The sequence below is a fragment of the Gymnoscopelus braueri genome (genome assembly GCF_963280865.1).
Source record: "Gymnoscopelus braueri genome assembly, chromosome: 9".
Taxonomy (NCBI): Eukaryota; Metazoa; Chordata; class Actinopteri; order Myctophiformes; family Myctophidae; genus Gymnoscopelus; species Gymnoscopelus braueri.
Genome location: NC_137610.1, coordinates 13,878,928 through 13,903,747, shown reverse-complemented (window position 1 = coordinate 13,903,747; position 24,820 = coordinate 13,878,928). Strand labels below are relative to the sequence as shown.

At 41.3% G+C, this 24,820-nt stretch overlaps 1 protein-coding gene across 2 annotated transcripts; it reads left to right on the top strand.

Moving 5' to 3' along the window:
* Positions 1-242: 242 nt before the first annotated feature.
* Positions 243-24,322, top strand: arih1 (ariadne ubiquitin-conjugating enzyme E2 binding protein homolog 1). Of its 2 annotated transcripts, none has more exons than XM_080438452.1 (14): positions 243-764; positions 7,370-7,437; positions 7,608-7,755; positions 9,990-10,082; positions 10,192-10,247; positions 12,675-12,741; positions 12,873-12,979; positions 13,479-13,521; positions 14,005-14,076; positions 15,312-15,442; positions 15,548-15,605; positions 17,397-17,657; positions 21,394-21,506; positions 21,607-24,322. In XM_080438452.1, exons 1-14 carry the CDS (start codon positions 480-482, stop codon positions 21,689-21,691), a joined length of 1,587 nt encoding a protein of 528 aa, XP_080294578.1. In that variant the 5' UTR covers positions 243-479; the 3' UTR covers positions 21,692-24,322. The 2 variants fall into 2 exon arrangements, with proteins under 2 accessions (XP_080294578.1, XP_080294577.1); XM_080438451.1 differs by having other exon boundaries at positions 244-764; positions 15,548-15,614.
* Positions 24,323-24,820: the final 498 nt, after the last annotated feature.

Here is a 24,820-nt window from a genome sequence, read left to right as displayed (position 1 = left end):
TCCGGTAACGCGCGCGCGCGCACACACACACACACACACACACACACACACACACACACACACACACACACACACACACACACACACACACACACACACACACACACACACACACACACACACACACACACACACACACACACACACAGTTTCCGTATCCGCTAAGGGAGCAGAGACCGGATCAACAACCTACAAAGCAAATCGACCCCGGTCCCAACCATGTGACGTCAGGCCCGTGGTGACGTCGGCCCGTGACGCCGTGTCTCTTTGTTGGCTTAGCAGCAGCGACGGTTTGTTGTTATTTTTCGCTGCAGTTGGAAGGAAAAAATAGGTGCGGAGGATCAAACTGTCCCACTTTTGTATTGTGTTGTCAAATAATTCCCCCCCCACCGTCCGTCTCACACGACGCTCACACGGCCGTCGAGGCGTCGTCGTCGTCGTCGCGGGTGGTTCATCATCAAAACCCTCTAGGTTAGGAAATGGACTCGGACGAGGGTTATAACTATGAATTCGACGACGAGGAGGAGGAATGCAGCGAAGACAGCGCCGAGGAGGAGCTCGAGGACGACACCCTGGAGCTCGGCGAGGTGGAGCTCGTCGACCCCGTGGTCGCCGGAGGGGAGCGTGACGATTGCGGGGACTCGGGCGGCGGCGGCCACGGCCCGGGCCAGGAGGAGGAGGACTACCGCTTCGAGGTGCTGACCGCCGAGCAGATCCTCCAGCATATGGTGGAGTGCATCCGGGAGGTCAACGAGGTCATCCAGGTAGGTGTTTTTGGTATGCGAGCTCTCAGGAAACACCGGGGTCTCAAACAAGGCCCGTTAGCCTAGCCTGCAGTGTTGCCATGTCGGCTTATTATAAGCGACTTCGGGGCTTGTTTTTTTCTGTAAAGTTGCTTGTAGATATTGGTGGTCGCGGTTTTTTGGGCTTGTTTCTAATGTGTAGTTGCTTATTTGGACTTGTTTCCTGAATGTTGTTAGAACCAGTGGTTCTTAGATATTTGCATGTCATGGACCCCCAAATTAATATGTACTTGTCCACACGGACCCCCATCTGAAAAATGTCTTGTGCCAGGGACCCCATACCAGATGTGTGATAAAATGTGTTTGTTAAAAAAATATTCTAAAAATGTTCCCCCAAGATTCTTTTGAAAATGGCAGATCTACAAGCTCACAACGCGTCGCACTGCGACTCGTTGTGAGCTTGTATATCTGCTATTTTCAAATTTCCGATGCATACAGGTTTATAAAGTGCTCATGTGGCCTAATAGTCACTTATTTTGGGCTTGTTTTCATAGACCTTGAAAAGCTTATTGCTCTCACAACATCTGGCAACACTGAGCCTAGCCTGTTAGCTAACTTAAATATCCTGTACACAATCTTAACTCCGAGAGTGTACAAACTCTGGTCCATTTGTACACTTTATTTAGTTATAATTGGAGTCACAAATTTATTAATTAACACTTGAGGATTTAATACCTTACATGCTGGTTTACAGGTTCTAAAATGAATTCCAATGAAATGTAACCCACAGATACATTTGGGACCGTTTTCTTGAATTGTAATTTAGTACTGGCACTGTCTTCCATATCCATGGACACATTTTTTATTAGGTTTAGAGATAGTTGAGACGTGGAACAGCTCTCGGAAGGATTGTGTTTCAGGAAATAGCCAGAGCCCAGCAGCCGAGAAGTTGGCAGCAGTGTTGCCAGGATTTGCGAGAGAAACAAGCAAATGGGTCTATGAAAACAAGCCCAAAAGAAGCAAATCATGGGGGAAAAAGAAGGGAAATATGGAATTGTCTGGACACAAAATCTTGTAAGGGGGGTCCCTGGCACAAAATGTTTTTTAGGTGGGGATGTTCGGACAATTACATATTCATCTGGGGGTCCTTGACATGAACATGTTTGAGAACCACCGGTTTAAACAAAACCGTAATGGGACGTAAGCCCAAATAAGCAACTACACTTTAAAACAAGCCCCAAAAAACCGCGACCACCAATATTTACAAGCAACTTTACAGAAAAACAAGCCCAAAGTCGCTGATAATAAACCGACATGGCAACCCTTACTCTGGCAGCTAGCTGATGTTTCCTACGGTAACGTGAAATGCTAGCTTCATTGCAGGATTAGCCAGTTAATGCTAGCTAGAAGATAAAGAGACGAACAGCTGAGTGAAGAGACTTAAACGCAGTTGGCTAGTTGCCAACAGTATTGTCACTTAGCATTGCGTTTGATCATGTATTCAGCTGGTGTGTTTTCATTGTAACATTAATTGACGATTAGTTTAATGCGGTGAGAGTGAGGCTTGGTCATTGAGCTAGTTAGCACGTTCAGCTAGCATGCTAGCTAACAAGTGGCTTAACAAGTTTGTTGACTTGAGTCCCATTAGAGACGTATGACTTGTTAACCAAGTTAAACATTAAAGTGGAATCGTCCACAGTGTAGACCCACCCGGAACTCACTTCAAATACCCTGCACTTACAATGCTCCCAATGAAATGGAAACTCGTCTTGAACTGACCCCATTTTAGGCCTTGACAAGAAACTCATTAACTGTTAAATTTGAAAGATGCCCTCACTATCAACTCCATTGTTTGTGTGTCATCGTCACACTTCAGTTTGGCCTGCCATATAGAAGATGAATAAGAATCACAACAGTACCACATCCTATCCTAATTTCAAGATAAATATTAAATACAATTGGTATGATGCTTCTTCTAAAAATAGCCCTTTCAGGCCTGCTTCGTTTTCAGGTTTCTTTATGCAATATCATGGAATAAGTGTTACAGAAAAGCTGGTGGACAGACATGAACTTAATGCTTTTAAGCAGTTGAACACAATCAGGGCTTTTCTTGGCCTGTTAAGAGGTTTAGAAGGTAATGTTAGCAGTCAATGATGTTTTATGCTGGATCACTGTTGAGATCACATAAGATTTATAGACCGGATCTTTGCAGCCCATGCAAAGAAATGCATCAGTTGAAAAAAAAATTGTTGAAATGTACAGAAGAAAAGACGTAGATGTGCACATTATGTTCAATGGCTAATTGAACATTTTGTATTCTGAAAGGACATTCACATTGAGATGGGATTATTTTAAATAAAATCTAACACTAGGAGTAATGTGTACTGGTCAGTGGTCAGCTGTTTGGAAATGACATGGTATCAATGATCAGTGCTGGATAGAGTGGAGCTTTCCTATATCTTTGTACTGTGAGCCTGTTATAGAACTAGGTTGAATATGCAAAATATTGTCAGGCAATGAAAGACAAATGGCTGCCCCTTATACTGTTTTCCATACCATTTATGTCACCAGTTGCATAGATTATTAAGCCAGTACAGTCAACCCTGGCTTGGATACTGTAGTTTAGTTTGTACATTTAGCTCAAGTGGCTTTCTCTAGTGTTTTAGTTACTTTTGGGTCATGGAATCTTTTATATATATTGTCAAGTGTCTAAAAAGTATCGCAAAGACTTGTGTGTTTCCGGCTACTAAAACCCCTTAAATTAACTTAACGCATTTATAGCTGCTTATATTGGGCTGGTCCTGTAGGAGGATTTACAAATTCTGAATTCCTTCTGCCATCTCAAAACCTGGAAAATGTACTGAAGTTTGAAGCTATCCTCACATCTGAAAAATCTTTCAATCATATTGGTATTGTCTGATATTTACTTAAATGCAATATCGGCAAAATCAGAATATATATATATATATTTTTGGGCGGTGAAACCGCCCCTATATGTGAGGTTTGGATATTTGCACCCCCCAATCCTGCGCTGTGATTGGCCACCAGTGTACCCCCCTAACCCTGCACCGTGATTGGCCAATCACAGTCTATTCAGGACTGTGATTGGCTAGTGAAACATGACACATGTGCATAGCCCTATAAATAGGACTATGCACTTTAAAAAAACACATTTATGTTTTTTTTAAGTGAATCACACATTGTGGGTGGAAAGGGTATTAAAAAAAACACTTATTATTATTCTTTTAAGTGAGCTTCCATCACCGTGATGACCACTGTTAAATAACAACAGTGACATAGTGCTCCAATTCCACATGCTGTGATTGGCTAGTGAGACATATGATGAAATTAATCTAAAACCACTTTGATGTGACACTAGTATATTTAACTTAGATGCTGTCCATTTCGTGAGAACAGTAAAAAAGAACTCAAAGATCACTATGGCTGAAATGAGAAAAGGGAAAACCGATATTGAGAAGAAAATAGAAAGTCTTCCTAGAACTGGCCCTTTCAGATCAAAGGATATATCAGAAAAGGTTAAAGACAGAATTGTGACAAAGCACAGATTTGGCCAAGGTTACAAAATAATTTCAGCTAAACTTAAGATTTCTAAGAACACAGTTACCAACATAATCCGTAAATGGAAGAGACGAGCCTTGGTGGGAAACGTAAAGAAGAACCCAAAAATCGCTATGTCTGAAATGAGAAAAGAGGAAAAGGATAAAATGAAAATGATAAGATGAAAGGGTATTCCAGAAGAGTTGCACATCGGAATATGACTTTCATAAAGAGTGTTTCAATAAATGTATTATTTTTTTGTACATGGTTGGTTGACTCCATTCAGTATTGTGATTAGCTAGCAAGACACCGCCCACTTCACACTGGGTGTGATTTTTTAAATATATGTGAAGCTGTGGTGGTGGTGATTGAAAGCTGCAGATTGAATCAGTGTTTCACCGTACGTGTCGAACACATAATAGCAAACAAGTTGTTAAAATGATCTTTTGTGATAGAGCTGCACCATTGTAAGTGGTATAAAAGTCAATCAAATATCTAGTATAATATTGCTTTGCAGCTGAGAAGCATTGAAAAAGATATACCGTATGTGTCGAACAAATAATAGCAAACAAGTTGTTAAAATGATCTTTTGTGTTAGAGCTGCACCATTTTAAGTGTGATAGAGCTGCACCATTTTAAGTGGTATAAAAGTCAATCAAAATATCTCGTATAATATTGCTTTGCAGGCAGCTTTGTGACAGGCCGAGACGTGCCCCCTCCCTCCTACACACAGATACCATTGCTGAATGGTTAGAGAGCTCGCCTGGGAACACAAAGGTCCCAGGTTCAATTCCAGCTCTCAGCAATGTGTCAAGCTGAGCAAGACACTTAACTGCTCCCCGTACACTTCACACCAACGGCTGCTCACTGCTCCTAGGATGGGTAAAATGCAGAGGACGAATTTCACATATGTGCAAATATACACAAATCCACAGAGCGCTGCCCTCTAGGTGGCACAATCATTCCTGCGGTGTCAGACTCCTGCTGCAGTGTGCATAACTGCTCGCTTTACCTCTGGTAAACCTACTGGCAACTTGTGTTGCCATATTGGAGTCAGTATTGATCGATTTGACCATGTAATTACCTGTCAAAATATATACTTATACAGACACTTCATTAGTTGGAGTATGAAAGTTGGGTAAGGACAAAGAACATAGCGACTATGTATCATATAGGCTCTTTGCCAATATGATACAAACAAAACTATTGGAAGTGACATTTGTGTGTTTGAACTCACCATCAGTAATACATACGGTATACACCATAATCTGGATTCATTATGAAGTCAGTGTTTGTTGTTGTCTGTAATAACTGTCTATAGACCCTTTTCACAGCTTCCATTTTGATGGGTAAGCGCAGCTGAATGTAATAACATTAACTGGTTTGTTTCGTTATTGTGTTATAGGTATTATTATTACTATACCAACATGGTATACAGTATATAAGAAAATTGATTACTTAGCTTGGTTGTTTAGTGATGGTGAACTGAATACTTTTTCACCCATTTGCTTCCTTTGACAAAGTCATTAGCTTTTACCTGTCTAAGGCTATGTTTGGTGGGTGGACCCTGCATGCTTTACAAAAAAGTCAACGTCACCTGTTCAACACCAAGATGGTCGGACTATTTTCCATTTTTCAACTGTAGAAGGGGCTGCATTCTTTGCCATCAACATTTCTGGTGTTGATGACAGCCCAGGATGTGACTTTGTTTGGTAACGGTTAGATCATTTCTAATGAGGTACTGGTCCAACGCAGAAGCTAACTTCACTGCAGCTGTGTGTGGAAGATTGCCTGGCCTCTGCTAGGTATCGTAACAGCAGCGTAGTGTGAACAATAGCTCGGTTTGTGTGTGGTGTGTGTGTCATAGTTGTGTGTGATGGCGACTAGTCTGGAGTGGCCAGCCCTCCATTCTCGCACAACTCTGAAAGCAAGCTTGGATGTTGGGGGCAATTTTTGCCCCTCAATCAGCTTTAGGGGCATTCTGGGATTTCTTGATGCATTCTTGCTATTTGTCCCGGCTAATGTTTGGTGCTAATTAATTATTACTGCCATAGGCCACATCCCATCAATCAAAAGTCAAACCTTACTTTTTGGATAGAATCTAAGTCCCATAATTATACCTACTACAGCTACATTTAAGAAATTCATGTAAATCTTATCCCATTGTGGAAGGTAAACTGGCACACTTACTACCCAGCACAGTGTTTTCTATGCGTTCCACACAGACACAAAACAGGCTACACTTAATCACTGAGATTTCCAAGTACTGTGAGCCTTAACTGTCACAGTGGATGTCATTCCTGATGTGGGTGTATTTCACTGACAATGACAGCCATATCCAACTGTCAAAACAAATTTGCATGTCATTTTCACTGGGTTAAGCTCGGAAGTGCAAGTTCATTTTGGTTCACTCATCGTCCTGCATATGTGCAATGTTTCAATGTTTCAAATGCATAACGTTTTAAGTCACTTGACAACAAGGCAGGTGTGCCGGCATGGCCTTGAGGCTTGTGAGGTGTGCCCAGGCAAGCTGCTAGGTGAGCATGTGCCCGCAAAGAGCAGCCAATGACATTGTGTGTTGACGAGTGCATCATCCGAGTTTGTAAGCTGTAGTGTGTATGGATTAAGTTATCATGCAAACCAACACAAACACGACCTCCTCTGTCACTCCCATGCATTTCAGTGGGAGGGGTAAGAGTTTTGAGATCCAACCCGGTGAAAATGACAAACTGTGACGTGGGTGAAATGCACAGACTGATAATATAATGGTGAAATAAAATGCAATACAAGCCAGTGTTCTTTTGGTTGGTCATCCTTATATTAGACGCACCTTTTTAGTTAATCCCCACTGCTGTGTGACAAATGCATCAATTGCACTGCCAGTAAACATAGTTTCCGCCCTCTAACTAGAGGCCTTAAGTTTTGTATTTTTCTGCCGTGCTTTCATGCTGTACACAAAGTAAAATGATGGAAGTGAGAATTTAGCTTTTGTTTGTTTCATTTACCTGATGAAACGCATGTTTGTAAATTATGGCTCATGTATGAACAACCATTTCCCTTTCTTCTAGAACCCTGCGACAATTACACGCATTCTTCTTAGTCACTTCAACTGGGATAAAGAGAAGCTGATGGAAAGGCATGTACTTCTGCAATTCATTCTTTATATATACATATATAATATATATATATATATATAACTCTCTCTCACACACACACACTTTAAGCAACATATATGTTTATTTGTCCAGTAAGTTGCTTGCCAAGTCTTGATTGTAACTCTGACTGGTATTAATGTTTTTTATACAGGTACTTTGATGGAAACCTGGATAAGCTTTTCTCTGAGTGTCATGTCATCAATCCCAGTAAGAAATCTCGGACCCGTCCTCCGATCAACACAAGATCATCTGCACAGGACTTGCCATGTCAGATCTGCTATCTAAACTACCCTAACACTGTGAGTTCCATCAGATGACAGGTTCCATGTTTAGACAGCAGCTATAATACATGGTGAAACTTATATCTCCCTCTGAGGGGAAATTTTGTACTTGTGGAAATGGAATAAATACATTATAATCACACAAAAAAAGTATTGGTAGAAGCACATTACAAGTGAACAAAATCTCAGTCATACATAAATGTATCAAATCTAGGGCAGGTATGCCTTATTTCATTTTCACTTAATTGCGGCTTCACATCTATTCATCTATTTAGTTTGCTGATAGTTGGATTGTAGACTAGAGTACACGATGGAGAGCCCAGGTCGTGGCTGGCTTGTAATGATTAATAGAAGTGCTTTTCGGATAGTTTTCAAATTGATTGGCCCCAAAGGAGGCAAAAAACTGGGATATGACCTTTATTTGTATGTCTTTGAGCATTACCAACCTTTTCGGCTGTTCTTAAAGGAGAATTCCAGACTAGCCTTTTTCTTACCTATATATGATATTCTATCCTAGAACAAGTGGTACAGTAGAACATTTTCATAACTCCATCCTGAGCCAACTGCAGCAAAAAATGTGAGCGAATGGTCCTTGTGCTAAATCGCATATTTTTATCGCTCGGAAATTATGACGTTCATAATGACAGAAACCTTGCCACAGTGTTTTTGTCCTAAATGGGCCACCGTAGTGTTTACAAGCGGACTTAGATGAAATCACGGGTGAAGTCTCATCTGGAAAGACTTCCGGAGGGGCGCATCTAACACAAACACTGTGGAGAGCTTTCTGTCAATATGAACGTCCGATATCGCCAAAAAAATCTTTAGTTGCGGTGGAAATGTCTACTGTACCACTCGTCCTTGGATATAACGTCATATAAAGGTAAGAAAAAGGCTAGTCCGGAATTCAGCTAAACCTGTGTTGCACTGGGTTGCACATTGCACGATTGAGTGCTGAAAATGTGCAGGCTTGTTAGACGTCTTTCAATTACGCTTATCAGCTCTGGTGTGTGGTCACCAGTAAACGAATTAGATTAATTTACTAGTTTTAAATGTTCATATTTATCTATAAATCCAGGAATCTGTGTGTATGTCTGTGTCCCTTTTTATGACCGTATACAGAGAATCCCAAACTTTCCCAAGTTGATTGACCCTTTTAAGCCCAAGAAAGACCCCCCCCCCTGGACCTGTTGACCTTGGTGAAACACAAGATCTACCTATTTGATCCATCTTACTGCCAAATTGATGCAACCAAGAAAACACTCTAGCATAGAGACCTTTGCATTACATTTCTACAAGTAAACGTCCCATTCATTAATTTCCCCATAGAGATTTGTATTATCAACTATAATGACGTAACAATCTAATGTAGACTTACCATTAGGCTCCTGGTAATGCTATATGCTCCCGTAGAAGCCACACGAATTTATACAACCAATCTAGTTTTAAGAAAAACATGTTTAATTCACGATCTCACAGAGAAATACTTCACTAACCACAACGCTAAAGTGTAACATCCGGTAATATGGACGTCTCTGATTGGTGGAGCTCGCTATAGAATTGTTTCCGCTAAACTAATGTATACACAACTAAAACAGTGGATCAAGAGAGAAAGAGGCACTTGCCTGGCTAAACTGAACATTAATCAGGAATAATGTAATTTTCCCCTATTATTTATCTACAGGGAAAGTATCGGACTGTATGTGTAACAGTCATCTAATATGAGAACAGACACAATATGGAAGTTATACATAGAGGCAAACTTGTGAACGACTATTCACTCCCATTGCCAGCTCATTCTTTTAATCCAGCAATATTATGGGTTCTATGTGGTAAAAGCTTTGTGTACTGTCTACCTGCCGAGATTGCTTGTTGTTAACTTGCTGTTATTTAACAGGCATGGGTCTTGTATTTTCTAATGTTTTGTCAGAAAAGAGGTTTGTCACTTTTAGCTGCCAGCCTCATGCTACTGTCAGGCAACAGGCTTTACTAGCTGTGTACAACTGAGGTCTTTTCTGCATGGTACAGATTTGTGTGATTAAGAATTTGCTGTCCCTGTGGATCAAATATGGTCTACAATATGATGGTGGCGATAACCAAATCCTAGTTGATTCTGTGAATTATTTGGTGGTGGTTGTTTCTCAGCATACATGACTAATCCACTTAATACTTCCTGGTTCTCAACAGCCAGATAATACTAAGTGATTTAAATCCTGAAAAAAGCAAGGATTGTTATAATTGGACTGTCTTCACAGTACTTCACAGGCCTCGAGTGTGGACACAAGTTCTGCATGCAGTGCTGGGGAGATTACCTGACCACCAAAATCATAGAAGAAGGAATGGGACAGGTATTTATTTCTTTTATTTCTTTAATTTTTTTGACTTTTGCCTCAGACAACATAAGGTTGTGTTTTTATCATCTGCCAAGTTAATTTCTGGCCTCTGCTTCTGTTTCAGACCATTTCTTGTCCTGCTCATAGTTGTGACATATTGGTTGATGACAACACAGTCATGTGAGTACCTTGTTTTGGCTTGTATTTGTTTTTTTGATCAGTGATGACAATTATTTGTAAATCTTAGAAACAAAAGAGCAGCTAAACAGTAGAGGGACATGCTGTAAAAAAAAAAAGTTTTATCACTCATATTGTCTGACAGTTGTTTACTCGTTGCTCGCAGAACTCGTTCAGTCCTGACTTGTTGTTGTCTTACTGTGACCTAGCCTGACATTCAGCCTGAATTTTCATTTCGTTTCACTCCATTATTCAGTCTGAAAGCCCTCTCAGTGCAGCTGTTTTCTGAGATGGGGGCGTGGCCAAAGTGGGACTCTTTAGTGATTGATTCATACTGGATTAACCCAATCCCGATTGGGCCAGGCCGCCGGTTAGATTTTCAACCGAGAAAACTCCGCCTTTTACAGCGTCACCAAACCCTGAATGCAAGGCTAGCGATTTCAGTGGCTGGAGCCAGGCTAACTGTGAATTGTGTTAACTGGTTTTGATCATACTTTTATGTAATTTCATCCAAGACTTAGACAAATTAAAGAGTTATTTGTGAAACACATGTTGTTGTATTTTCACACCACATGTCGTGGGGCCCATATTAATTGGAATTTGCCCCATATTGAATGCATGGAAGCTAATCTCTTGACCCAGCTTTAAGCCTGACGGTAATTGCCTTAACCTACATCCTGGTCTCCCGTAGCTAGGTGGTTAATATGCTGGTGTTAAGTTATGCTACATTATAAACCACAAAACCAGGTGCCACCACTGGAGGAAATGTTAATGTGGCATCACGGTAAGATGCCACATAAATGTTTACATATAAGACTGGGTATTTATGGTCTGTGGCCTAGGCTGGCTTACATCAATTTACTCTTTATTTGTCTTTCAGTCTATAGTTGGGTCCAGGGCAGGAAACTAAATATTTCCCCCTGCAGCCAATATACAGTGCAGAGCTCAAAATTGCAACCGTTTTGGTTGCAAATGCGGCTGAAATTTAATCTGTGCAACCTAAAAATATAATTGGGAGCATCTATAATACTGAAAATAATTGCTGTGGTGCGAAAAACAGTATATGTCGATGTACAGACATGTACACAGTATATAAAATCTGCCTGATTCGTATAGTTATGCTTCAGAGTCGGACTAGTGGTGTAACTAAGAAGCAGGGTTGTCGTGGTGTTAGTATTTTTCCACCAATTAATAAATCCACGTCAGCACTGGTATTACCGGTAACACTGAATTTGCATAGCCTACTTTGACTCCATGTGCTGTTCTTATTATTCTATCTGCCTTCTGCCAAATTCATTGCCGTTGTCAACCAGTAGATGTCCTCCTCGACACACCCAGATTGAAGCTTCACAACAGAAGAAGAGTATTTTCTAATAATTACACATGAGAAGAATGCATTCATTTTACATCTAGGGTTTTAGCGTAGCTCTTTATATCTTCTTAGATCTTCCCAATTTGCCAAGCAGGTGCTTTTGACCTGGGCTTTGACACCAAATCCTCTGCCATCTTCTCATGTAAACTGAGTGTAGAGCCAGCCTTCTTTCTCCCTCCTCCCATTCTCGTCACGTGATTCGCTCTGTGCTGCTTGCTGCCTGCCTGCACTCTATTCTGCTCTGCACAGACAGGCTCCGCGGAGGCAGAGCGCAGGAGGAGACACGTTGAATTTATAAATTGTTCAATGGTAATGTCCAATATCCGGCTAAATATTGATAGCAAGCTTAGAAATGTACAAGAACATACATGGGATGGGTGCATCCTGTGAGCAACTCGGGAGGCTTAAGATTGGATCTTTGAACCACTCATACTAGAGGATAATTATGCCTGAGATTCGCTCCCGATCTAGGCTGGGGTACGGCATGCCCCCAATACTCGGGAGTGTTGTTTCTGACCCTAAATTAACCTGATCATTTTGTGGTGTGAGCAAACTAAAGTTAGGTAAAAGTATGAATAATGCAATGTAGAAATACTCTGTTACAAGTGAAAGTCCTGCATTCAAAATTGTACTTGAGTAAAAGTACAAAGATAAGTGTTTTTACCCTAGGATGAAGTTGTAGCAGCGGTGGTGGACAGAACATTTATATATATAAAAAATAGAATAGAAACGTCTTGGTGTCCCTGCTGGGACGTTTCTATCTGCCAGCACCAGAAACCTGAGGATTGTACATACAGTTGGTTACCTACAACATGGCTGGCATAGTAGCAACACTTACCAGCCATAAGCAAACTGGTCAAGCCTATGGCTAATTGGTTCTGTTCATTTCCCACACTGGTTATATCCATGGATAGAGGGTCAGACATCAGCATGTGTGTTTACTTTACTTCACTCAATATCAAAGGCAATATTACCTTCCACTTCTGTCTATGAGTGCACCACATATCATTGGTTTGGGCTTCGTGTTGACTAACATTTTGTTTTGATTTTTCCTCCAGGCGCCTCATAACAGATTCAAAAGTGAAGTTGAAGTACCAGCATTTAATCACAAATAGTTTTGTAGAGGTACGTTGATTGAAATATGTTGATTGCATCCAGAATATGAGCTTGTGGCACCATGCTACTTGCTATATAACTTAACTATGACCCTCACGGTGCTCCATGTCTTATGTTTTGTTTCTGCTTCCTCCTCATAGTGTAATCGACTGTTAAAGTGGTGTCCTGCACCTGACTGCCATCATGTCGTCAAAGTCCAGTATCCAGATGCCAAGCCTGTGAGGTGCAAGTGTGGCCGTCAGTTCTGGTAAGACGGGCCCCCCTCCGGTTGATTTAGTTATGCTAGCCAGGCCTGGCCTCCCCTATGCCTAGGCTTTGCCATAAAAGAGCTTCCACCCACCTCTTGTCCCTGGGCTGGTGCTGCAGTACGCTCGCTTAGGATCCTTGTTTCCTGTTGACAGGTCATAGCCCTCCTAATCCCTGCAACTAGAACATGGAGAAATCTTAACACAGATTACCTGGAGTCATCTCAACATGCACAATGTAAATCTCTTTATTGTGAGCAGCTGGGGCAGGTTGGGTCGTAGTTTATTGCTCGCTTTTAATCTCTTTCCAAAACAATTAGCATATCAAAGCTGTTCCTCTTTTGCACACAGGTAAATGATGTGCATTCATCCAAGAGAATTCCTTCCCAGCAGGGCTGCGTTGAAATGCTGTAACGCTCTGCAGGAATACCTGAATACTAAGTTGAACATTGAGTATATTAGATTAATTTAATGTTTCTTTTCCTTTTTTTTTTATTGCAGCTTCAACTGTGGGGAAAACTGGCACGACCCTGTCAAGTGCAAGGTATGCTCATGCACAATTAATTTCAAGAATATTTGTCAGAAAATCAGGCATTGAGTAAATTCAACAAGGAAATCCATGACATTACTAAAGCCAATTAACCACCAGTTCATAGTATTTGATCAGAGACACTGTGGTTGCAAATAAAACAGGTGGTTGTAATCAAATGGTGGGCGATTATCATTAAATGGCCAATGGGCTATGGAATTGTATGGCAAAACATGTCATGAAAATACCATGAATCTATCCCCCCAAATCATGAGTGAATCATCTTTTATTTTACTTAACAAAGAGCAAGACAGCAGACTGTCAACCTCCCACTCACTTTGCTGGAGGCCTCTCATGAGACCTACCTTGTTATTGCAGAGGCAGCAACAAAGCATGCCTCCGAGTCCCTGTGTGAAACTGAGAAAGTGATATACCTGAATGTTGCCAGGCTATTAAGGGGGGGCCAAAGCTCATTTTTAGTTCTCATTTCTTTTGTAGTGGCTGAGGAAATGGATCAAGAAATGTGACGATGACAGTGAAACCTCAAACTGGATTGCAGCAAATACCAAGGTACGTTAGAGGTCCATTTGCAAGGTTTAGCATTAATTGATATTGTCAACTAGCCTGGTTGGGTTAGCAATTTGTTGGTCATAAAGCTATTTCCATTTCCATTGTCCACAAACTATTCATTCATAATCTACATCATCAAGTAATGACCTGCAGAAGAGCCACAGATCCAGGCCCCAAACTATGAGTCAGTGCAGGAGGTGGAGGTGAGCTGTCTAGAAGACGGTCTGTTTGTGTGTGTCTGTCCAGGGCTAATCTTTCAAACCACTGGTTCGATCAGTGCCAAATTTATTGTGCACGTAGGTCAAGAAAGTACAAATTGTGAATATTCTTTTACTTTTTAGAGCTTCCAATTTTATAGCGCAAGTCAGAGGATGTCAGATTGAGCTGAAACCCAAATATGGAGATATTGTGGTCGTCATAGACTGGCCACATGACTTCTGAGATCCACATGGAAGCCATGCCGTTATTTAACCTTGTTTTGATTGCATACACAATAGAACGTTTCATTTTGGACATATTGTACTAATGAGACCGCACAGAATGTTAGGAAAGTGCCCCATCTTGTGACAAAGCAGATGTACTACACATACTAGTGCTGGGGGGAAAACATAGATTCTTGGATGCATTGCAATCCGGACTGTGAATCGATGCACAAATATATTTTCTAACATAATATTGACAATGTTACATTTTGGGCACCCCTTCTAGGATGTCTTATGTTTTTATTGTATTTCGAGTCCATCAACAACACTGTGGGCGGCCATTTTCAATTTTGTCAATAATTCACTTCCTGTTTCAGATTCCTTTTTCCTTTCCCAGACACCACTTCTAGGATGTCTTCGGATGACCCAAGGGACATATGTGCCAAATTGTATACTTATATGAGATTCTATAGGCTTTTTGAGTCAATCGCCAACACTGTAGACGGCCATTTTGAATTTTGTCCATAACTAATTTTCTGTTAAAGATTTTTTTGGGCACCCCTTCTAGGATGTTTTAGGATGACCCAAGGGACATCTGTTTAAAATGTCATGCTTTTATCCGCCGCGTAACACATAATCCCCCCTACTATGACACGTGTATGCCTACACCCTCCCTAATGAACCAACCAGTAGCTGTACAAGGGGAATTAGGACATATTATCTCTGAGAAAAAGTGGGGAAAGAAATAGAATTGCTTCATTTATTTATTACTTTCACTCACTTACACACAATCACACTCTGCCCCCACAACAGGAGTGTCCAAAATGCCACGTCACCATCGAGAAAGATGGTGGCTGCAATCACATGGTTTGTCGGAACCAGAACTGCAAAGCTGAGTTTTGTTGGGTCTGCCTGGGTCCATGGGAACCCCATGGCTCTGCCTGGTAAGTTGTTATAAAACAAAAAACTAAGCCAGTGCATCACCTCACTTAGTAGTGCATCTTGTTAACTTACGTACCCTCTAGAAACCCTATTCATATATCTTGCAGGTATAACTGCAATCGTTACAATGAAGATGATGCCAAGGCAGCCAGAGATGCCCAAGAGGTAACGTCTGTAAGACATGTCCTTTTCATTATATTTTTCCTACCCCCCCCCCCCCCCCCTTCATGGTTGACTGATTAATTGATACTTGTCATTGTACAATGCATGACAAAGGTTTCACCCTGTTTTGATTAGTTTCCCATTAAATACCTTAATGGATGCTAGAATGTTTTCCTCACTGTTTGTTAAGCCATTAAGACCGGGAATACATCTGTGCCATAGCGTGGCACCGAGTGCCGCGCTATGAGCTTGCACATCTGCAAAAAAAAATTATCGTGAAAATGTGTGAACATTTTTAACTCAAATCTTTGCTTCTGGGGGATTCTACAAATGTCTTCAAAATCCTAACAGTTTTTTGTAAAAACGTATGTTGCTGTAATATCAGTGGTTCTCGTTTTCATGTCAAGGGTCCCCAAAATGATATGTATTTGGCCGCATATTTCTCAAAATATGTTGTTCCAGGAACCCCCAGAAGCAAAGATTTGAGTTAAAAATGTTCGCTTTATATATCGTCACTGTCCAGGATCAACCAGCTAACTCCATTTTCAGCTTTTATAATTTTTTTCATAAATCAACGCTATTGAACACCCTTTACGTCTGTGTAAAAAAAATGAACCAATGAAAAGTGTTAAAAAGCGCCTCTGACAAAACCTCCCAACTCCATTGGATCCTCAAACTGTCCGTCAAAGCCACACAACTCCCCCCCTCTCCTCTCCTGCTGCCTTTGCACAGCGCAGAGCGCACTGCGCAGTGAGAGGAGGAGCAGCACGTAGACAAACTAAAGGCAGGGTTTTTCTCCCCGTAGTCTGTTAAAACTATGCAGTGTACCTGTTTATCAAACTTAACACTGACGCTAATGTTATGAAAACAAATAATTATATTTCTAAAATCTATGAAGTGTGTAATGAGGAGAGCAATGTGACAAGAAGAAAGGAGTTCATTGCATTTCTGTCGCGCTAGTTCTACTCAAACTCCAACTCTGTGAACCCCTCTTTGCAGAAGTTATTGTAATATTTAAAGTCCTGTTTATTATTGTAGGCCTATATAATGAGTGTCATGAAGCATCAGGGCATTAATTCACACGTTGTGATGCATTGTGAGCTTGGAGATCCATTGTTAGCTTTTTGGAATTTAGACCCATTTGAAACCTCCCTCAGCAGCGGAGCTATTGTCTGCTGATCCGACTCCTAACTCCACTTCAGCTGGATTTCTGTTTGTACGAAACTCCTAACTCCACTTGCACTGGATTTGGGTAATATAATGACACATGCAAGTATCTGACTATATATAAAGTCACTATACCAACTTTGATGAGGCAGTATTGCTTTGTTTAAAAAATATAGGGTTTTCTTCATTTCCTGAAAAACTAATATTTTGTTTTTTCATTTCCTGAACAATGAGCGTTTTAGAGTTAGCTGGTTGCTGCTGGACAGCAGAGATATATTCAATGATTTGCACAGATTTTGTACAGATTTTTCAAAAGTAGCAGATCTACAAGCTCATAGCCACGCTATGAGCTTGTATATCTGCTATTTTTGAATAGCCAAAGTATAAAATAATGTTTAAAGGGGTTACACAGATGCGTTCCTGGTTTTAATGGGTTAATCATTTGGTGAAGGGAACTTAACTCAAATTCAGAATGCCATGAATCCCTCAACATCTCCCCTGTTTTCATTTGCTATAATTTGTGTTCGCTGCCAGTGCAGACGGTGTGGTGACCGTTGTGTGGAGGGCAGCGTTGTACGCTGAACGTGTAACTAAAGCCAGTGTTTGTGTGTTGGGTGTCATGTGCAGCGCTCCAGGGCGGCCTTGCAGAGGTACCTGTTCTATTGTAACCGGTACATGAACCACATGCAGAGCCTGCGCTTTGAGCACAAGCTCTACGCTCAGGTCAAGCAGAAGATGGAGGAGATGCAGCAGCACAACATGTCCTGGATCGAGGTGCAGTTCCTGAAGAAGGCCGTGGATGTGCTGTGCCAGTGCCGCTCCACACTCATGTTCACCTACGTCTTTGCCTTCTACCTCAAGAAGAACAACCAGTCCATTATATTTGAGGTACTGTGAAGTGATGTCTTGTCAGGTGTTGTGACTCAGACTGTCATAAGAAGGCACAACTTGTGCATAGGATTAACTTAGCCTGGTTCCAGACGAATCTGCCTTTGCAAAATTGCATCGCACTTTAGCCCTCGGCAGATTAGGTCTGGCCCCCCTCAATAGAGATTTCATTTCTCTCCCTCCGAAGTCGTGAGGGACCAATCAGGGCCCAGTATCCAACAAAGATGGACGCCGCCATAGCATCGGTAGTAAACGCGTTAGAAAATATTTCTTTTCTAAAAGACGAACAAACAATTGCCCTTAAAGCTTTTGTTGGAAAGAAAGATGTGTTAAGAATAGTTTCATCTGGTTACCAGACTAAATACGAGTGGAGCTAGCTTTCTTGTTTACTATTTCAGCACCGGCGCTTGTGTGTGACGTAGCAGGAAGCACTGCTCTGATTGGTTTTAGGTCTAACCAATAGAGTCCGTTTGGATCTTTTTGTAACCGCCCGTGGAAAAAAAAATCTATCGTTGATAGGGACCAGACTAATATCCACGCAGTGTGTCTTGTGATATTGTCTGGCCACGCGAGGCTAGGATTAACTGAAGCTGAATACTTGTACACAAAGTGAACAATTAGACCTGCCAAAGTCTTTAAAGATGTCATGAAAAGAAAAACGTTTCACACTTTTAGAGCAATAGTTGCAGCAGAAATGGGGGGTGGGGGGGGTCTGTAGCTTATTATGACATTTAGTCCCAGCGCTGACCAATTCAGCCTAGGTGGTGCACCGAGGCTGAACTGGTCTGGCGGAATCCTGTGATAATCATTGTGGAGACGAGGTTGGGCTGCTACTGTTCTGAATCTTAATTCAAAATGACCGCTGGGTTGTGCATTACAAACTTTCCCGTTCAACTTAAACAGTACACTAAAATATGTATCTGAAAACATTTGAGGTCAGAAATGGGCAATGCAGTAACCTAAACATCCTTTGGTACTGCCTCACTCTATATCTCTGCCTTTCAGTGCGAGTGAGTGTGGACACGAGGCTGTCGTTATACATCCCATAGCCCGAAGGGATGGTAGACTGTGATGAGGATTGTCACCTTAACACATTGAATGCCAATCGCGTAGATCTACGCGAACCTATTTAAAGCCGCAGCGTGCCAATCGCGTAGATCTACGCGACCCGCCGATTCGCGTTGATCTTTCCCCAGGTGCACTTTCGGATTTTTTTTTATCCATTTCCGGTTCCGGTTTGAAGACCGGAAACAGAATTATTCGGGTTCCGTTTTTTTCGATCGTATCCGCTTCCTGTCTGGGATCCTGTCTAAAACTCTATTTTCTCGGTTGTTGTTTTTCTCCTCGCTGATCACTGTTTAGCGTTCACACGCTGTATCTTCAAGATGGCGGCTCGGATTTGGAAAAGGTTTTCGCTGGCGGTTTCACACAGATCCCCTGTGTGTTTAGAACCAAATGAACGCGCACTTTTAACTTATTTAGCGAGGTCTGTGGCGACATGAAAAAAACAAAAAAACAACAATAAAACGCTGGCACTGGTGAGTACATTATGATATTAACCTCTGGCATGGAATGTGTGAAAGGTCCTTACGCACCGGGGAGAATTCTTCATGCGAATAAATACGTTTTTTTTAAAAACCTTATAAAGTCAATGCAAGCGTCCACATCAGTTTCGCGAAGCGAAAAAGCGTCTTTTAATTATTCGGAACGAGTCCGAATTTTGCGTATATTCGCCGGTGTGTAAGGACCTTAACACATTGAACGCCAGAGGTTAATCTCATAATGTACTCACCAGTGCCAACGTTTTATTGTTGTTTTTTGTTTTTTTCACGTTGCCATAGACCTCGTTAAAATCCTTAAGATTGAGCTCTGCACTGTTTGTAAACATCGCGGCGATCTCCCTGCGTGTACCAGTCCAATCCACGTGTCAAACGGGGCATCCATGTTGTAGTTAGAACGGTTTAGGTTAAAGGCATACTAGGTAACGTTTTCAACAAAACTAAAGTTAAATTGTATATCTTTTGTGAGTGGCAAAAGTTTCACAACACCCACTCCATGAATTTCACCCCCGGAAGCCTTTTATTTATATATTTTCTATTGAACGTGGACTGGGGGGACTTTCCCGGGAAAATGACGTTCCTGGCCAACGTCATGACGTCGTGGCCGACGTCCTGGCCGACGTCATGACGTCGGCCAGGAACACCGCAACGGTTTCCTGTTTGGCCAGGAACTACCGCGCTTCCTAACAAAAAGGAACCTCACGCTGATTTTAAGAGAATGTAGGATTGGAAGATCGAAAAAGAACAAAAAAAGAAAGCACAGCTCATGGTAACTAATGCTCCACTGGCTAAGAGAAACGATCCGTAGATAGTATAAAACAATTAAAAGATCGCTTTTTGAAACGCTTCCGGCTTCCGGTGAAAACGAATGGAATTCTGGGTAATCGAGGACTACGGAAATTGTATGCCGTGACGGTAGTGACCAGCAGAGGTTGCTAAAAATCGTTATTTGTGATTCTGCATTGTACAACTTTAAACAGTGATCAGCGAGGAGAAAAACTACAATCGAAGAAAATGGCGTTGCAGTGTGCGCTTTAGAATGGAGTCCTATGGGATCTGCAAAACGGGATCCGGAATAATTCCATTTCCGGTGGTGTTACAATGAAATGTGCCGTACTAGAAAATTGAGAAAAGTTTTTTTTTTCGAAAAAAAGGAAAAAGCACCACAGCCCGTAGGCTACGGGATCGGCACTGTACAGTTGGATTTATCGGCCCGTAGGCTACGGGCCCGGCGGTGAGAGTGTTAAGAGTTGAAAATAAGCAATTTCATGACCACTTGAGCCCCAGCATTCAAATTCTAGTGGGAACATTTGCCAAGAATAGCAGATCTACAAGCTCAGAATGGATTGCAATCTGCTATTTTTGTTCACGTTGCGAACTTTTGGATCTGCTATTTTCACTACTTATGTATTTGATTTATTTATTTTCATTTTTTTTATTTATGTCGGAATTGCTTTTAAAATCTTTTGAAATAAAAATCTTTTGAAATATATATTTTTTATTTGGAAAGAAAGTGCTATATTACTATATACTTGCGACCCATAAAAATTGGTCCGCAACCCAAACATGGGTCCCAACCTGCTGTTTGAGAAACAGTGCCCTAGATGCATGTCCTTGAAAAGCTTTTATCTTAACACATTGGATGCCAGAATTTTATAATAACAGATTACGTTTGTTGCCAGAAATCTCACCGTTGAGCTGCGCGGCGCTGTTTAAGCTGTAGACTCCAAGAGGAGCAATCCATGTGAAATAAAGCATGCGTTCATTTTGCACGATGGTCCTGGCTAACGCCTGGAACGATAACATCTTTCACGCGAGTCACAATGGCGGAGCGATCGTGCATCCCAAATGACTCCTTTCCCCAACGTAAAAAGTTTCGGAGTTATAGGGGTTTTAGAGAAGGAGATAGAACGGAAGCGGATCGGGAGCCATGTTTTTTGGCACGGTGATCCATCTGTCCCTTCCTTCTTAGAATCACCATGGGTGATTCCAGAGCTGCTCTAGCCCCTCCTGTGTGGAAAAAAACAAAGACTGATAACTCGTAATTTTACGGTTTCGGCACCAAAGCGCTACTCTTTGAAAACACGTAATATTACGGTTTTGGCACCCGATGTGTTAAGTCTGTGTTGACTATTTGTTGACTAACATGGTCCGTTTTTGTCTCTGTTTGACATCAGAACAACCAGGCAGATCTGGAAAATGCCACCGAGGTGCTGTCTGGCTACCTAGAGAGGGACATCTCCCAGGACTCCCTGCAGGACATCAAGCAGAAAGTACAAGATAAGTACAGGTGGGTGAAAGAAGCACCACTCCACATGGTCCAATCACTGTTCAGCTGTCTTGCCTCCAACTCCAACTTTTGTGGCTTGCTCTCTTTCGTTTGTCTGTAGATACTGCGAGAGCAGGCGAAGAGTGCTGCTACAGCACGTGCACGAAGGCTATGAGAAGGACCTGTGGGAGTACATCGAGGATTGAGGACACGTCCCCCCCCATGCAACGGACTCTTGAGTATCTCGACAAAACTTAGAGCGCTGATGCAATTTAACAGGGCAGCACGGGCCTCTGCCGCCTCTCCCCCGGCAAACCAACCACTTTTTTTGCATTTTTTTTTTTCCTCCCTGGATTTGTTTAATGAAATCTTCAAAGTAAATTATATATAAATAGAATAATGAAAAAAGAGTAAGTGTACTACAGTATTGTTAGCAACAGAGTGAAGTCTGAGAAAGCAGAAGATCCATCTAAAACAGAATACATCCCGTTGGCTTGTATTGTAACACCTCCTTTTTCCCTCTGTTTTCCTTCCTTTATTTTTTTTTCTCCTTGTGAATCTTTTAAGTTTTGATTTTTGACTTTTTTCCCTTTTTTTTGTGTGTGAACATTTTTTCAACACAGCTTTAATTGTCCTGGCCATGTCTGCTATATGTGGTGAGATCTTTTGTCTGGGTTGCTGAATGTTGATCAGCTGATTGCAAACGGGGCAAAGACATTTCAGGGGGAGGGGGTTGAAGGAAAAAAAGTTAAAAAAGAACAAAAAGTAAGTCTGTATTTTTCAATTTGTAAATACTCCATATGCATGGAAGTTCAAGAGCAAGAGTGGCACGTGTTTGCATAATTTTTAAATTTAGAAATATTTATTCTTTACCAATATTCGAGAAGGTGTATATTTGCTGTGTACGGTTTGAGTCTCTCTACCCACCGCAACCTCCATATGAGTGTGGGATTATGTCAAGTCTTTGGCATTACGGTAAAAAAACACAACCCCTCCATCGTCGTCCAATCTCTCCAGAGTGGTGCACAAGTTACACCCTACCGGTTAACTCTAAACGGGGAACGATAGAACGGGTTCATCTTACTTGCCAAGCAATGACGTTGAGGACTCTGTAAAAGTGCACAGCGGGTTTAGAAAACCAAGAGGTGGTTTAAAAGCGTAAAATGTACAGGTTAGGTGGAGTGTACCTGCTCAGTCTCCCTCTATGCTAATCCCTTTTTTGCTGTACCCTCCCTTAGTTGATTTTAGAGATGTTTAACATTACTAATTATTTACAAGAGCCAAATTGAGTGACATTCACTCTTCTTTTTTTTCTTTCTCTCTCTCTCGACGTGGCTTGAGGTAGCCCTCTTAAAGCTCTGCTCGCACCTTGAGGAATATGATGAAGGTAATGGAATGTACTGGCAGCAGGCAGCACCGCTCTGGGTGCTGGTAATTTGAGACTAGATAACTGTCAAACAGGGTCAGGCACTTGCATCACTCTAGCTGAGAATTATGGATGGCGTGGGGCTCATGATGATGGCCGTGCTGCTCTTAGAAGAGATCTCTTAACCTTGCAGTGAACCTGAACATTGCTTTAACACGAGTGACTTAGATGGACTCGCATGAGCCTTAGTAGACAGCGGAGGAGTGATAGGGCAAATTTCTGAGGGTTCTAGGATCATTTTATAATACTGTTGCTGTTATGCTTTTGCGTTTTGAGACAGTTTTTCTGCACATGGTGTTGAGGATTTGGCAACGAAATGTCAGTGCCCCTCCAGGTATTGCATTGTTCTGTGTTGGTTGCTCTGGATAGCAAGCTCTCTGCTTGTAAATGCTCGCATATGTCTCGGCACTGCAGCAGTCTTCACAAGACTGACTGGAGGGGAGACACGAATATACAGCTACTAGTGCAAGTTGGAAGATGACACCAAAGTGTCAGCCATTTTTTTCAAACACATCCTTTGCCCCCCTCCCCCCAGTTTCAGATCTTTGGGGAATTCTTGCCCAAAATGCTTCTTATGTGTTCAACAAACTATTATTTTAACCTAGCAAAAATAAAAAACTGTATTGTTTCTTTGAATAAATGTCATGAGAATTATTGGGAGTACTGTGTGAGTCATTAGAGTAGGCTTGGTCTCAATCATGAATTACCCAAATGTCCATGATGCATCTCTGCGCTTTGTACTTGAAATGTAGTGTGTTCTACAAACCTTTACAGAGAGCTGTGGTTGTCCTCCAGAATAGGAGCTTTATGAATGAATTTGGTAATTCATGATCAATACGATTTTTTTTCTTTTCTTTTTTTTCTGTTAGGTAAAATGTTAGCCTTTTTGCACCTATTTTACTTGCAGGTGTTTCATATTGACTTGCAGGTTGTTCATATGAGGATGTGGTTGTTTGTATAATGTTACTTTTTTCCAACTTCATTTTGTGTATCAGCCCAAGTCACAAACCAATGACAATTCCGTTTGAATGGATAATGACAGAAGGGCATTTTTTTTTCTTTAAGCTGTCTTGCAGTTATAGAACACACCAGCTACTGCTGTGGTCATTAGGCTAACACGCTCAACAGGGCTTGCTGTTTTCTTCGTGTCTGCTAGTAGTTTCATCAACATTTCAAGATAACATTGAACGTAACAGAAGCAGCTACTTTCATTTAATTGAAACATCCAAAAACTTTTAATACTTTTCTACATATATCTTTTCTTTATGCTATCAAAGGTGTTTTATTTCCTATTTACATAGTGTAAAAATGTGGAAGAAATTAGTTGTCTGTTTTGGAGAAAATATTAAAGTGCAAAATGTTGCAAACATCCTTCTGGCATGGGTGATTGTTTCATAATGCACACAATATACATCTTTGTTGTGGCTGCGACTCATCTTTATTGCTTATGTGTTAGAATATGTTGAACACCATCCTTGAAAAAACACTTTACATCTGGATGGAACTATAACTATTCTCAGAAAAAAGTCACAAGCACACTGCAGGATCTGCAACTGAAGAGATGATCCACATGGGGGGGACAGAGACCATGGAATGGTCCTCTTTGTTGAGTTGGGATTTTATTGGAGGTAATGGACAGAATTGATCACCATGTTTTTAATACCTTGAATACAAATCAACCGGCTCTTCATTGATTTTCTTTTAACTAATTGACAATACTGTTTTGAGCAAATGAGGGCTTGCAGCCAGGACTTTTTGACTCTTTAGCCCATTTACACCTGGAAAGCCTATATGTTGTCATACCTTTAAATCCGGGAAAGTCATTTTAGTTTTTTTTTGTAAATGTTTATAAATTAACACCCTACCTACTTGATCTTACTACAGCGTCACATAAAAGTATCACAAGTTG

What these genes read in the sequence shown, in the direction of transcription:
- arih1 (XM_080438451.1), top strand. Translation starts at nt 480, where the DNA reads ATGGACTCGGACGAGGGTTATAACTATGAATTCGACGACGAGGAGGAG. An exon ending in AAAGAGAAGCTGATGGAAAG is followed by an intron (nt 7,438 to 7,607) that starts GCATGTACTTCT and finishes TTTTTTATACAG; the next exon opens with GTACTTTGATGGAAACCTGG. An exon ending in ATCTAAACTACCCTAACACT is followed by an intron (nt 7,756 to 9,989) that starts GTGAGTTCCATC and finishes CTGTCTTCACAG; the next exon opens with TACTTCACAGGCCTCGAGTG.